This window comes from Typopeltis vanoorti, chromosome 14 (genome assembly GCF_054136105.1).
Source record: "Typopeltis vanoorti isolate ZY-2024b chromosome 14, IOZ_Tvanoo_1.0, whole genome shotgun sequence".
Lineage (NCBI taxonomy): Eukaryota > Metazoa > Arthropoda > Arachnida > Uropygi > Thelyphonidae > Typopeltis > Typopeltis vanoorti.
In genome coordinates, this window is record NC_143562.1 from 46,832,566 (window position 1) to 46,845,474 (window position 12,909).

At 35.3% G+C, this 12,909-nt stretch overlaps 1 protein-coding gene across 2 annotated transcripts in view; it reads left to right on the forward strand.

The window, feature by feature from the left end:
- Positions 1-12,909, forward strand: part of LOC150099425 (putative inorganic phosphate cotransporter) — a 221,626-nt gene that overhangs the window by 168,430 nt on the left and 40,287 nt on the right. For both annotated transcript variants that reach the window (XM_090403717.1, XM_090403716.1), the window contains exon 7: positions 3,175-3,307. In XM_090403717.1, the coding sequence (XP_090259843.1) occupies positions 3,175-3,307 (133 nt within the window). The remainder of the gene's footprint in view (positions 1-3,174; positions 3,308-12,909) is intronic.

Genomic DNA, 12,909 nt, shown 5'->3' on the forward strand with positions numbered 1-12,909 from the left:
CATGTGCTCCCTAAAAATATTTCTTTTATGCTAAAGTAAAAGTGGATATATTGTAATGCCGAGGTGTATATTGAGAAGTTGATGTGGTTGGCAATTGGAGACAAAACTGGCTGTGAAGAGTTCTTGGTGGCTCGGTTGTGTAAACCATTTGAAGGAATCGCTGCATATTTTCTGATTGATTTACACTTCTGTAAATGTGGCAGAGTACTTAGTGATAAATTTTGGTGATAAATCAATGAATTAGCATCAGTGTAGATATGCTATGAGGAACATGGTGAATAAGTAAAATTCATTATTTTGTACTGTGGATGCAGGGTCGCCTTGTAAAATTTTTTAAGTTTTCAAATTAAAATAATTGTGTGAAATTGTTGGTGATCTCAGGGTTCAGAGAGTTAAATTATTTGTAAGGTACATTTGTATGCTATCTCCATTAATATTTATAATCTTTATAGGTCCATTATTATGGAAAGCGGTATTCAACTGAATGTCCGAAGTAGAGATATTAAGGTGATTTCTTTGCCGTTAACATTTTCTTCTTAAATAAATGTGCCCATGAGTTTTTAACCAAATTTGTTACAGCAATCAGATCAGCTGATCTGATTACAGCAATCAGATCAGCTATAAAAAGAGTAAAACTGTAACAAATTTTTATAACAACAATGAAAATCAATAAAAAGATTAAAACTTAACAAGGCAGCAAAATAGAAAATATTAGCTGCATTCTTGGCAGTAGACCTACAGGTTATAAATGACTTTTTGAGTAGCTTTTTGCAGCTGGAACATTAAATATGGTAGTAGAGTATAGAATATAAGGCCAATGTGATAAGAATCCAGCTGAATATTCCGTTTAGCCACTTATAAGAATTTGGCTAGAAATAAAAATCATTTAAATATTGGAAGTTTATAAGAATTCTAAAGAAAATTGGGAAATAAACAGACAGAATCATGGCAGAACTATATTAGAAATAAAGATATCAGAAAAGAACTTGACATGATTAATATTCAAGAATATGTTAAGTATAACTAATCAAAGATGGTATAGGTATAGTCATCTTAAACAGAATGGAGATTAAAGATTAGCATAGCAAAAAAAAATTGTGTGTGTGGCAAACTGACTGGAAAATGATCTTCTATAGGAAAACAGAAATATGGGTGGATTGATAAGTTAGAAGTACTTTAAGAGATGAAAATATATGAAATCAGAGTCCTGACAAACAATAGTCAATTTCAAAGAAAGTTATTGATAGAAAATTCTGAAATCATGATTGTATTGGACTGTCATAATGTCTAGTACGTTCTTTAAGGGTAGACACTAGAAAATAATGGTTATTTTTCAAAATTTTGCAGAGAGTCTATTATAGAAATTTCTAGAAGCCTTACAAGGCTTTTGTCTATTAGCTAGTTTCAAAATTTTTGTGTGAAGTAGCTGGTTAGGAAAATGTAAACTCACGTGTATGTACTATATAAAAATGACTACCATCTGTTTATAAAATTTTCTAATATTGACAATATAAGACAGAGACAATATAAAGTATTCTTATATTGATATATTTATATTAATAAATTCTATAAACATGCAATTTGATGATATTGAGCTGATGTATCATTATGCATTGTAGAAGCAGATAGATGTTGTTAGAAGTTTTTCCACTTGGTTATTACTATAAATTAAAGATACCAAGAAATTATATACAGTCATACCCCAAAGTTACGCGGTAGGTGGGACCAACAAAAAGTGCGTAAGTCGAATTCGCGTAACTTGGGGTATAATTTATATATACAAACATACAATTGGGACCCTATATTTTTTAAGAAATATAATCATAATTGTAGTTTTTTTGTACATAAAAAAAAGAAAGTTATTTCGATGTCGATGGTTTCATAAAATCTAATAGATTCGTCTGACGGCATAATGTCTTTTTCTTGTCGCACAAAATTTCTTCATAGCAAGCTAATGATTTTTTTATTTCTTGCTTTGTGGCTACAATTCATTCCTAGTTAGAATGCATGTCCTCCAAAATCTGTAAACCTTTCTTTTATGATTGTTCTTACTTGGATTCCTGTAGATTGAACTTCTTTGCTAGCTCACAAATTTTCATTCCACCTTCAAAATCCTTAATGATGAGTTTTGCTTCCAAAGTCAATGTTTTTCTTTTCTTGCTAGCTGTAGCAGAATTGGACTTGCTTCTTTTGAACGACTTTATTATTTTTTATGTGATAAAATTTTTATCAAGAACATAACATTAAACAATCGCAAGGTTTGTAGACTATAAAAATCGTGTATGAATGGAGACCGCACGAAACACGTCAGTGCTTATTCATAGCATGTGCTGAACTATTTTCAGGACTGGGGCAACTCATATATAGAAGCTTATGACTTTACATTTTAGTGACTTGCCTTAGTATCCCATGATCCAAAGCACATATCCGTAAGGATATCCTTATGTATAATGCTATGCATTATGGGAAGGGTCACTACCCAGACTGACCTCAATAAAGGTCGAAACTGGTCTCATCAGTAGGAGCCAGATCCAGATGTCACCTCACACTTGGATAAAGGATTAAGCCAAGTATATAATTTTTTGGTATCCTTAATTTACAGGTAGATGTTATTTTGCCCTTGGCAGACCAGTTAAAAGCAGTTGGTGAGTTGGACCTATAATGCAGGATATAATTTAGGTATGCTAGTCTAAAGTCTTCCCAAGAAATTTAAAAATGTTCCAGGATAAAATTTGATTGGGGAGGCTGAGGGAATGTGGACTACAGAGTTTGGTAGATAGAAGGAGAGGTCATATGATTGAGACTTTTAAACTGTTGAGAAGTGGTTACAAGGTTGACACTGGGGAGTTCTTTCACTTGGTTTGAACAGAGCGAAGGAACGAGGACAAGGGGCCATGGAAGTTAAGAAAGGAAGCTGTGAGCAAAGGGGGTGAGGAGCGGTTTCTTTGCAGGAAGGGTGGTTGAACCATGAAATGCATTGCATGATAGAGTGGTCAATGAGTTCAAGGAGTGGTATGAGAGACTTTGTGTTTTCTAGGATGGGCCCTTCCTGTGATGAGTCTTTTGACTCTTTGGAGGTCTGAATGATGATAATAAATGTAGATAAAAACAATAGAACAACAAAAAACAATATAATATAATTTTAATGTTTTAATTTTATGAAAATATTTGCAGAATGGAAAGCTTTCTGCACTTCCTTATCTTCTTCAAGCCTCAATGAGCTTACTAGCTGGTTACTTAGCTGACAGAATGAGGAGATCGGGAAGACTTAAAATTACTACTATTAGAAAAATTGCCAATTCCGTAGGTGGGTATCTTTAAGGCCTTTCACTCTTTGCCTAAAGTCAAAGCGCAATGCTTTTTGTACATTTTGAAAAGTTTTTATGAATATATTTCAAGGAACAATATTAATTCATATCTAACTGTAATCTTTAAACATCCCATCTGTGATTCCAACTTTAATGCACAGATTTACAATTTCTAGGAATTCTTAATTTAATGTATGCATTAAAAAGTAATTTCTTTTTCTTTTTTTATAATGCCTTTTTCACAGAATATAAACATAATGTTGTCTATCTTTCAACATAATAGATCTGATAAGTGTCATCTTGTTTACTAATATACGAGGGTTGTTTGAAAAGTTTGGTAAATTTCCAATAGCTGGCGACACAAATCATTCATTCATACCAGTGTCGGCACATATCATCTTTTTCATGATCCCTGGCAAAATTTTAGCCACGACTCATAGTTCTCGTTTGGCAAACATTTGAAATGACAATGTTCACATTTTTGATAAAAATGGAGAAAAACGAGTTTCGTGCAGTGATAAAACACTTATTTGAAAAAGTGGATGGCCATGCAGATCAAAGCCGACTTAGATGCAGTTCATGGGGACTCTGCACCAGCATTGAAGACTATTTATTTTTGGATAAATGAGTTTAAACGTGGACACCAGAGTGAGGTCACTACAATGGAAATGGTTATTCTTGTTGAGAGGCTTATACGCTGGTTAAACATGATAACTAATATTTAAGGAATTGACAGCGTATACTAGAAATATAGATTAGGCCCTTAGGAACATGCCAAACCTCAACAAATTTGGATGCATGAAACTGCCCCAAATTTGGGAAACTTTTATCAGAAGAACTTCAGCCCAAAGGCCAAGAACTACCAATATAGCCCACCAGGGGGCACCATCAGGACTTTAGGAAACGCTAGCTTCAGTCTCATTTGCTGTTATTAGTACTTGTGTGCACGTGTCTTTTAGTAAGTTCCCAAGAAGATGGCAACGTGACGTTCGCCGAAATATCGGAAAGTATATATTAAAGTTTATTTAATCTATATTTCTAGTATACGCTGTCAATTCCTTAAATATTAGTTATAATGGAAATGGTTGACAAAATCATGGTATCGTTATGGAAGATCACCGAGTGAAAGTGCATGAGATTGCTGGGATTGTAGGCATCTCAACTGAATGGGTGTATAATATCCTGCACAAAAAATTGCACGTGAAAAAAGCTGTGTGTGATGGGTGTCGTGATTGTTGACTCGATCAAAAACGCATGTGAAAAGACATTTCAACGTTTAATCACAATTTGCAGGATTTTTTGCATCAATTCGTGACTGTAGACGAAACTTGGATCCACCACTACACACATACACCTGAGTCCAAGCAACAATCAAAACAGTGGACAATGCCCAGTGAAAGAGCACCGAAAAAAGCGAAGCCTGTTTTTTCAGCTGAGAAGGTGATGGCCACTGTTTTTTGGGATTCCCAAGAAATTATCATGATAGACTATTTGGAAAAGGGTAAGACAATAACAGGAGTCTATTATGCGTCATTATTGGACAGTTTAAAAGAACTGAAGAAAAAAGTAACTAAATTAACTAACTAAAAAAAAAGTATCCAAATAACTTATACTAAAAAGTCTTCTGGTTACCATGATTTCCTTGATAGATGACTCCATCTCTTTGAAGGAGTGCTTCAGAGCTATGTCAAATCACCTATTTTTTTTTTTTTTCCTCATGTACATAAATGATCTACTCTCATTCACCACTAATCCTATATACAGCTTTGCAGGTGATAGTACTCTCCATTCATCTTACTCATTTGACAAACTATGAATGCTGTAACAGCTCAGAAACTTCAAGATCAACCAGTGCCCTAAATATTGATGTATGTAACACTTTCAGTGGATCGAAAAGCTGATCAAGTTCAAAGCCAACGAAATGTACTCGTGTCTTTTATCTAACTAAAGAGATCTTATCTTGCCTATCTTTACCTACAGTATACAGTAAACTCGGTCAAGATTAGTGCACAAAAAAGTGCTTTTTCATCAAGACAATGCACTATCCCACACATCGATCGTCGCAATGGCAAAATTGCACGAATTGAGGTTCGAAGTCATTCCACATCCACTGTATTCTCAGGTCTTAGCCCCACGTGACTTCTTCTTTTTTCCAAACTTAAAAATTTGGCTCTGTGAGAAAAAATTTTCTTCGAACGAGGACATCATCAAAGCTGTCAATGACTATTTTGCACAATTTGACAAATCCTACTTTTTAGATTGGATGAAAAAAATTAAGAACTCGCTGGACCAAATGTGTAGACCTTGATGGAGACTATGTTGAGAAATAAAGGTGATTTTTTCCAAAAAAATGTGTCCTCGTTCGAAGAAAATTTTTTCTCACAGAGATACCAATTGGTCAGTAATTAGACACATCAATTTTTGCCCCACCCTTTTACCAAACATTTCAAACCTTCATAGTAGCTAATTTAATATTCACCGCACAACATCCAACAGCAATCTATTCCAATCACTCACCACTCTCTGAGAGAAAAATCTAATTCTCTGAGATTTCTCTTCTACCCAATCAATATTTGAATAATTAAAGTCACCCATAATGATCACTCGTTTAATACCCATAGGTCTAGTCCTTTCACGTGTTTGTATAACTTGAGTCTCAGCTCAGGAATGGAAGGAATGTATGACAGTTTCATTGTACAAGGGTGGGGCAAAAATTGATGTGTCTAATTACTGACCAATTGGTATCTCTGGTGTGGTAGTGAAGATTTTAAAGAAGTTGGAAAGAACTTGCATGCAGAAATGGGTAGACAAACAAGCTATACTCTGCAAGGAGCAGCATGGGTTTATTATAGGAAGGTCACGTTTTAGCAATTTGCTCATATTTCATAACAATGTTATGGCTGAGTTGGATAAAGGGAATGGATACACTATGATAACAATGAATTTTGCAAAGGCATTTGATAGAATACCATACGAAAGGCTCATAAACTAGAGAATATGGGATTGGATAATAAACTGTTGACTTAGTTTAGTGGATGGTTGACAGATAGATATCAAAAAGTGGTATATGGTGGATGTGAATCTACCATATTTAAAGTGACCAGTGATGTACCTCAGCGTTCAGTCCCTGGATCATTGTTGTTCAATCTGTACATTAATGATATTAGGAAGGGTCTAACAGGAGATGTGCAATTGTTTTCCGATAATGCGAAGGTGGGGCATTCAGAGATGCTTCTGATATCCAGCACTTACAAAATGATTTGAATAGGCTGGAAATTTGGACAAACAAAATGGCTGTCAGTTTAATGTTAGTGGGGTTATGATGCAAGAAACTGATGAGGCTAGGGATCTTGGTATAATGGTGGATAGGTATTTGAAGTTCAAAGTTCACATAGCAAAAGTGACCAATATAACTCAGAGGATAATTGCAATGTTGAAGTGAATCTTGACATGTAATGATAAAGAAGTAATTTTGTCTCTTTATAAGGCCTTGATAAGACCATACGCTTGGATTATTGTGTGCAGATTTGGTCTCCCAAGTTCCAAGGGTGCAAAGAAGAGTTTCAAAGATTATATCCAGATTATGGGATTTAGATTATGAGGACAGATTGCGAGTATGTGAATTACAGACTGGTTAACAGGAGAGAAAAAAAGGGTGATATGATAGAGATCTACAAACTTCTGAATGGATGTTATAGGATATTGACATTAGAAAATGACTAAATAACTTACTCTAAAAAGTCTTCTGTCTACTATGATTTCCTTGATAGATGACTCCTTCTCTTTTTGCAGGAGTGCTTCGGGGCTATGTCAAATCACCTAATTTTTTTTTTCTCATGTATGTAAATGATCTACTCTCAATCACCTCTAATCCTATATACAGCTTTGCAGGTGATAGTACTCTCCATTCATCTTACTCATTTGTTCATCTTACTCAAACCATGCAATACTGTGACAGCTCAGAAGCTTCAAGATCAACCAATGCCTTAAATATTGATCTATGTACCACTTTCAGTGGATCGAGAATCTGGTCAAGTTCAAAGCCACCAAAATGCACTAGTGTCTTTTATCTCACTTAAAAGAGCTTATCTTGCTTCTCCTTACCTACAGTATGCATAAATCACCAGACAAGATCAGATCTGTCTTTCTCTCTGTTTGGACTAACATTTACAACCAGTCTCTGCTGGCATTACATCAGTAGCTTCCTCAGCATCCAAAAAAACTCGGCATTCTCTTTTACACTTAACTCTTAACTTTATACAAATTCCTAATCTGCTCATCCTTAGAACACTGCTCACATGTTTGGTATAGTGCACATGTAATTTCCCTAAAAATTCTTATGTCCAGAGAAGATCAATTTGGCTCAGATGATTACTCTCTCACAGATTTGCGGTAACCTCTATCTCATAGTATTTTGGCACTGTGTCCATTCTACAGGTACTTCAATGGTCATTGCTCCACTGAACTGGCAGCCATCATTCCTGCATTTTCTGTTGCACCTGTTAATACAAGAACTGCAGCTGCTCATCATTCTTTTACTGTGCAACTGAAAACTCATCAAACATACTTCTTCTCTTTCTTTTTTTTATTTCATATTCTTTTCCATTTTTATCCTCTGGAACAGCCTTTGTCATGAAGTATTCCCAAGCAACTACAACCTGTGACTTTTCAACAACAACAACAAAAAAAAAAAAAAAAAAAAAAAAAAAAAAAAAAAAAACCGTTAATGAACATTCATTCTCAGTCCTGACCTCTCACGTGTGGGATTGATATATGTATTTATATATATAAATATTGGGTTTGAGGCTATCTGGTGAAAAGAGGTGTTGTTAGGAAGTCCTGAAAGATTGGTGATATTTTGCTGATTTATTGAGTGTTTCTTAGATTTATAAGGCCAATGGGGTGAGGGAAATCTGGTCAAGTTCAAGGCCACCAAAATGTACTTATGTCTTTTCTCTCACAAAAGAGGTCTCGGCTCGCCTGCTCTTACCTTCAGTATACACAAATCACCAGGCAAGATAGATCAGAACTCAATTTCTCACTGCTTGAACTAACATTTACTTTTTACTTGGACTAACGTGTATTTTTAGTATATTATTGTAGTTTTTAGTGTATTTATTGTGCTACAACACTTAATAACATAATTATAGAAATATTATTAGTTTTTACTATTAAGAATGGTGCCGCAAACTCATCACAATGGGGCATTGCCTAAAGCTCAAGTTGAAGTTGTTACTGCTGAGGAGAACGTTTGTCCTGATGAGCAAAAGTATTGTTGCAGTGATGATGATAATTTATCCGAGGATAATCTGACATTGGAAATATTTTGATTGAAGGAAATTATTAGAAAATTGGCCAGAGAATTAGAAAAAGTGGAAAAACATGTTTAACGAAACTTAGACAGGATAAAAAAAAAAGGATCAGAACAAGAAGAAGCAGGAAAGCACTGAACTTGGTACTCATAATATTAATAACAACAAGATAAGTCAATTAAAATCTAAGAAAAAAGAGGTGATATGGTATGGTGATTCAATCTTAAAATTTTCTGCTTACTGAGGAAGTTGCTACTTCTAGTTTCTCAGGAGCAAAAATTAAAGATATGACAAATGTAATTGAAAAAACAGAAAAGAAAAGTAAAAGAGATGGTAGTTCTGGTAGGAACTAATAATTTAAGTAGTGACAAATATATTATGAGAGAGGATTTGAAAAGTCTGTTGGAAGAAGTGAAAAAGAAATGTGATAGAGTAAAAATTGTAGGTTTGCTACCTAGATATGACAGTACTGGGTTAAATGTGCAGACTGTGTAGAAGAAATGGATGTAAGTTTTTAGATATGTGGAGTGTGTTTGATGGCAGAAAAGACTTCTATAAGAGGGATGGCCTGCACTTGAATTCATTTGGCATCAGGAGCCTGGAAAAATTACTTACTGGTATCAGACCTAATACAAAGAGTCAGGGAAATTAGATTGTTAAGGGAGGAATGGGAAAAATGTGTGTACAAGTTCAGCTATGATATGCAAATATGGAGTTGGAAAAATATGCTTTGGGTTCAGACCTTTTGGGTATGTCTGTGGAGGTAAAAGAGAAAGTTCTACAACAAGGCCAAGTAGATTGCTATCTAAAAGAATAGGCTAGGTGGTAATTTGTGTAATAACATTTGTTATGTGTATACACATAACAAATGTTATTATTAGCATTAGTGAAACCTGGCTAGCAGAATTAGATATGGTAACTGGGATCAAGTGTAATGGTATACTATTTTTAGGAATGACAGAGGAGGGGAGGGGGTTCTACAAATGATATCAGATGACTTAAGTCCAGTTAGGGTAGAAATGCAAGAGAACAATGATAGTAACAACATCCCTTGTAGCAGTGAGTTTGAGACTAACAAAATGAAATATATGGTAGGGTGTTACTACAGACCTGGCAGCTAAGTTGCAGGGAATGAAGAAATGTGTTGCCAATTTAGCCTTATAGGTACTAAATAAGTGATCATTATGGGTGACTTGAATTATTCAAACACTGATTAGTTAGAAGACAAATCTCATGATACTGAAAGTTTATTTTTCACTTGGTTAGACTATAATAAGTTTAGTTTAATCCTTTATCCAAGTGTGAGCAAACAAAGTTTGCACCTGAAAACTTTGTTTTCAGGTGCAAACCTGAAAACCAAGTGAAAAATAAACTCTCAACATCTTTCTCTGATTCCGGAGTAATTTAATAATAAGGTTGTACACCCTTTGGCAACTCCTGTAGGTTAGGATGACCTCTCATTGCTTCTGCCTTGGTGTCTCCACTACTGGGCCTGGCTCCCACTGACGAGGCATCAATAAAGGTCGAAACCAGTATGGGTAGTGGCCCTTGCCTTAATGCATAGCATTACTCATGTCTGCAGGGAGATGTGCTTTGCATTATGGGAGATACGGATATAGGAGTGATGAGAGCTTTCTCCACCTTGGCAACGAGTTGCCCCGTTGTTGTACTACCTTACCCCAGTTCTGAGGATACTTTCAGGTGAAAACTTTGTTTGCTCACACTTGGATAAAGGATTAAACTAAACTTATTAAAATCTCATGATAAGAATAAAAGGAATTTATTGAATCGTTGCAAGACAACTTTCTTGAGCAGCATGTGAAAGAAAGAACTCGAGGTCAAAGAGTATTGGATTCCTTCATAGTGTCAGAAGGGACTGTGTAAATAATGACTATTTTACCACCAGTTGGTAAGTGACAGTGATTATGCTGTGCTTTCTTTGACAGTATCTAATTACATAGATATTCCCTTTAGAACAGGTTACATGCTGAACTACAAAGCTGCAAATTATGATCAACTTAGGAGAATACTTTCTTTGGTCCCATTGTATCAGTTACTGAATGGGAAAAATGTCAGCAATGCATGGGAATCTTTGAAAAAAGTGCTTAAATAAGGTGGTATCTGATGTATCCCTAGTGTTTGAATAATAAAGGTTGGGAGAGAAATGGATGTGAAGCAAGAGAATCCACAAGAAGAAGATGATGATGATGCAGAGAGAGAATATCATGAGAACAAGAGTGAGAGGATCTATGAAATATATAAAGCTCAGACCAGAAAAGTAAAGAATATTGTGCGGAAAGCTAAATTGGAGTATGAAAAGAAATTGACTATGTAGCTAAAGGCAGTCCGAAGGAATTTTATCGTTATTCTGCAAGCAAAAGAAAAAATGAATGCAGAAGAATAACTTTATTGAATGCAGATGGTACTCTAGTGTCAGAAGCTAATGATTGTTCAATTAATGAGTGCTCACTTTGCTAAGATATATCAACCAAGTGTACTTAGCATGGTGCACAGTACTCTGCCACATTGGGAAGAGTTAAGGGTTTATGAAAATGAGGCTGAAGAGCTGTTGCATAACTTGGATAAGAATTTATCAATAGGGGCAATTCTGACCAATGGAATATCAGCATGTTTGCTTAAAGAATGTTCAGCAGAATTGGCTAGGCCTTTTTCATGTATAACTTGAGTCTCAGCTCGGGAATGGAAGGAATGTATGATAGTTCCATTGTACAAGGTTGGTGCAAAAACTGATGTATCTAACCACTTACTTATTAGTATCTCTGGTGTGGTAGCAAAGGTTTTAGAGAAGTTGGTAAGAACTTGCATACAGAAATGGGCAGACAAACGAGCTATACTCTGCAAGGAGCAACATGGGTTTACTAAAGGAAGGTCAGGTTTTAGCAATTTGCTCTTATTTTATAACAATGTTTTGGCTGTTTTGGATAAAGGGAATGGATACACTATGATAATGTTGGATATTTCTAAGGCATTTGATAGAATACCATATGAAAGGCTGTTGCATAAACTGCAGAATATGGGATTGGAATATAAACTCTTGATTTGGATAAGTGGATGGTTGACAGACAGATATCAAAAAATGGTATACAGTGGGTGTGAACTGCCAGATTATTACCATGATGAACTGCCAGAACCAAACCTCAGGGTTCAGTTGTTGGGTCATTGTTGTTCAATCTATATATTAATGACATTAGGAATGTTCTAACAGGAATGTGCAATTGTTTGCCGATGATGTGAAGATAGGTAGGGCTATCAGGGATGCTACAAATATCCAGCACTTACAAAATGATTTGAATAGGCTGGAAATTTGGGCAAACGAAAATGGCTGTCAATTTAATGTTAGTAAGTATAAAGTTATGCACTTTGGCATGATGAGATTTCCAGCAGCATATTATATTAGTGGGGGTTGTACTGCAAGAAACTGATGACGCTAGGGATCTTGGCATAATGGTGGATAAGTATTTGAAGTTCAAAGTTCACATAGCAAAAGTTGCAAATATAACTCAGAGGATAATTGCAGTGTTGAAGCGAACCTTGACATGTAATGATACAGAAGTCATTTTGTCTCTTTATAAGGCCTTGATAAGACCACACCTGGATTATTGTGCACAGTTTTGGTCTCACAGGTTTCAGGGGGATAAAGAATATGTGGAAAGAATGCAAAGAATTATCACAAAGATTATATCTGGATTATGGGATTTAGATTATGAGGACAGATTGTATGTGGATAACAGACTCTGGTTAATGGGAGAAAGAGAGGTGAAATGATAGAGGTCTATAAACTTTTGAATGGGTGTTATTTTATATCATCTGATGAAATTTTTTGTTATATATATGGAAGGTGGAAAGAGAACATCGAGTCATTCATGGAAGTTAAGTTTGTTCACAGTCAAGAAAGGAGAAGAGCTAGAGTTTTCTCTCACAGAGCAGTGAATGAGTGGAATAGTTTGTCTTTAGGGGTAGTGGGTGCATCCAGTGTGAATGAATTTAAGAGAAGGTGTGACAGCTGTTTTGGGTGATTTATAGCCTCCCTCAATGAGTCCTTGACTCCCTGGAGGTCTCAGATAATGATAATAATAATAAATCCTTGTTATATTACCACAAATTCTCAGTTGTTTTGTAAAGTGAAAACTGATCCTGATAACCTGTATTTGGCTTGAAACTTCTTGCACTTCACATTTTTCTTCTGCAATTCTTCTTAGCCATTCATTTGGGAAATTCATTTTTATTTTTCAGTTTTATAGATGGGGAACTATGAGTTATACTCTATT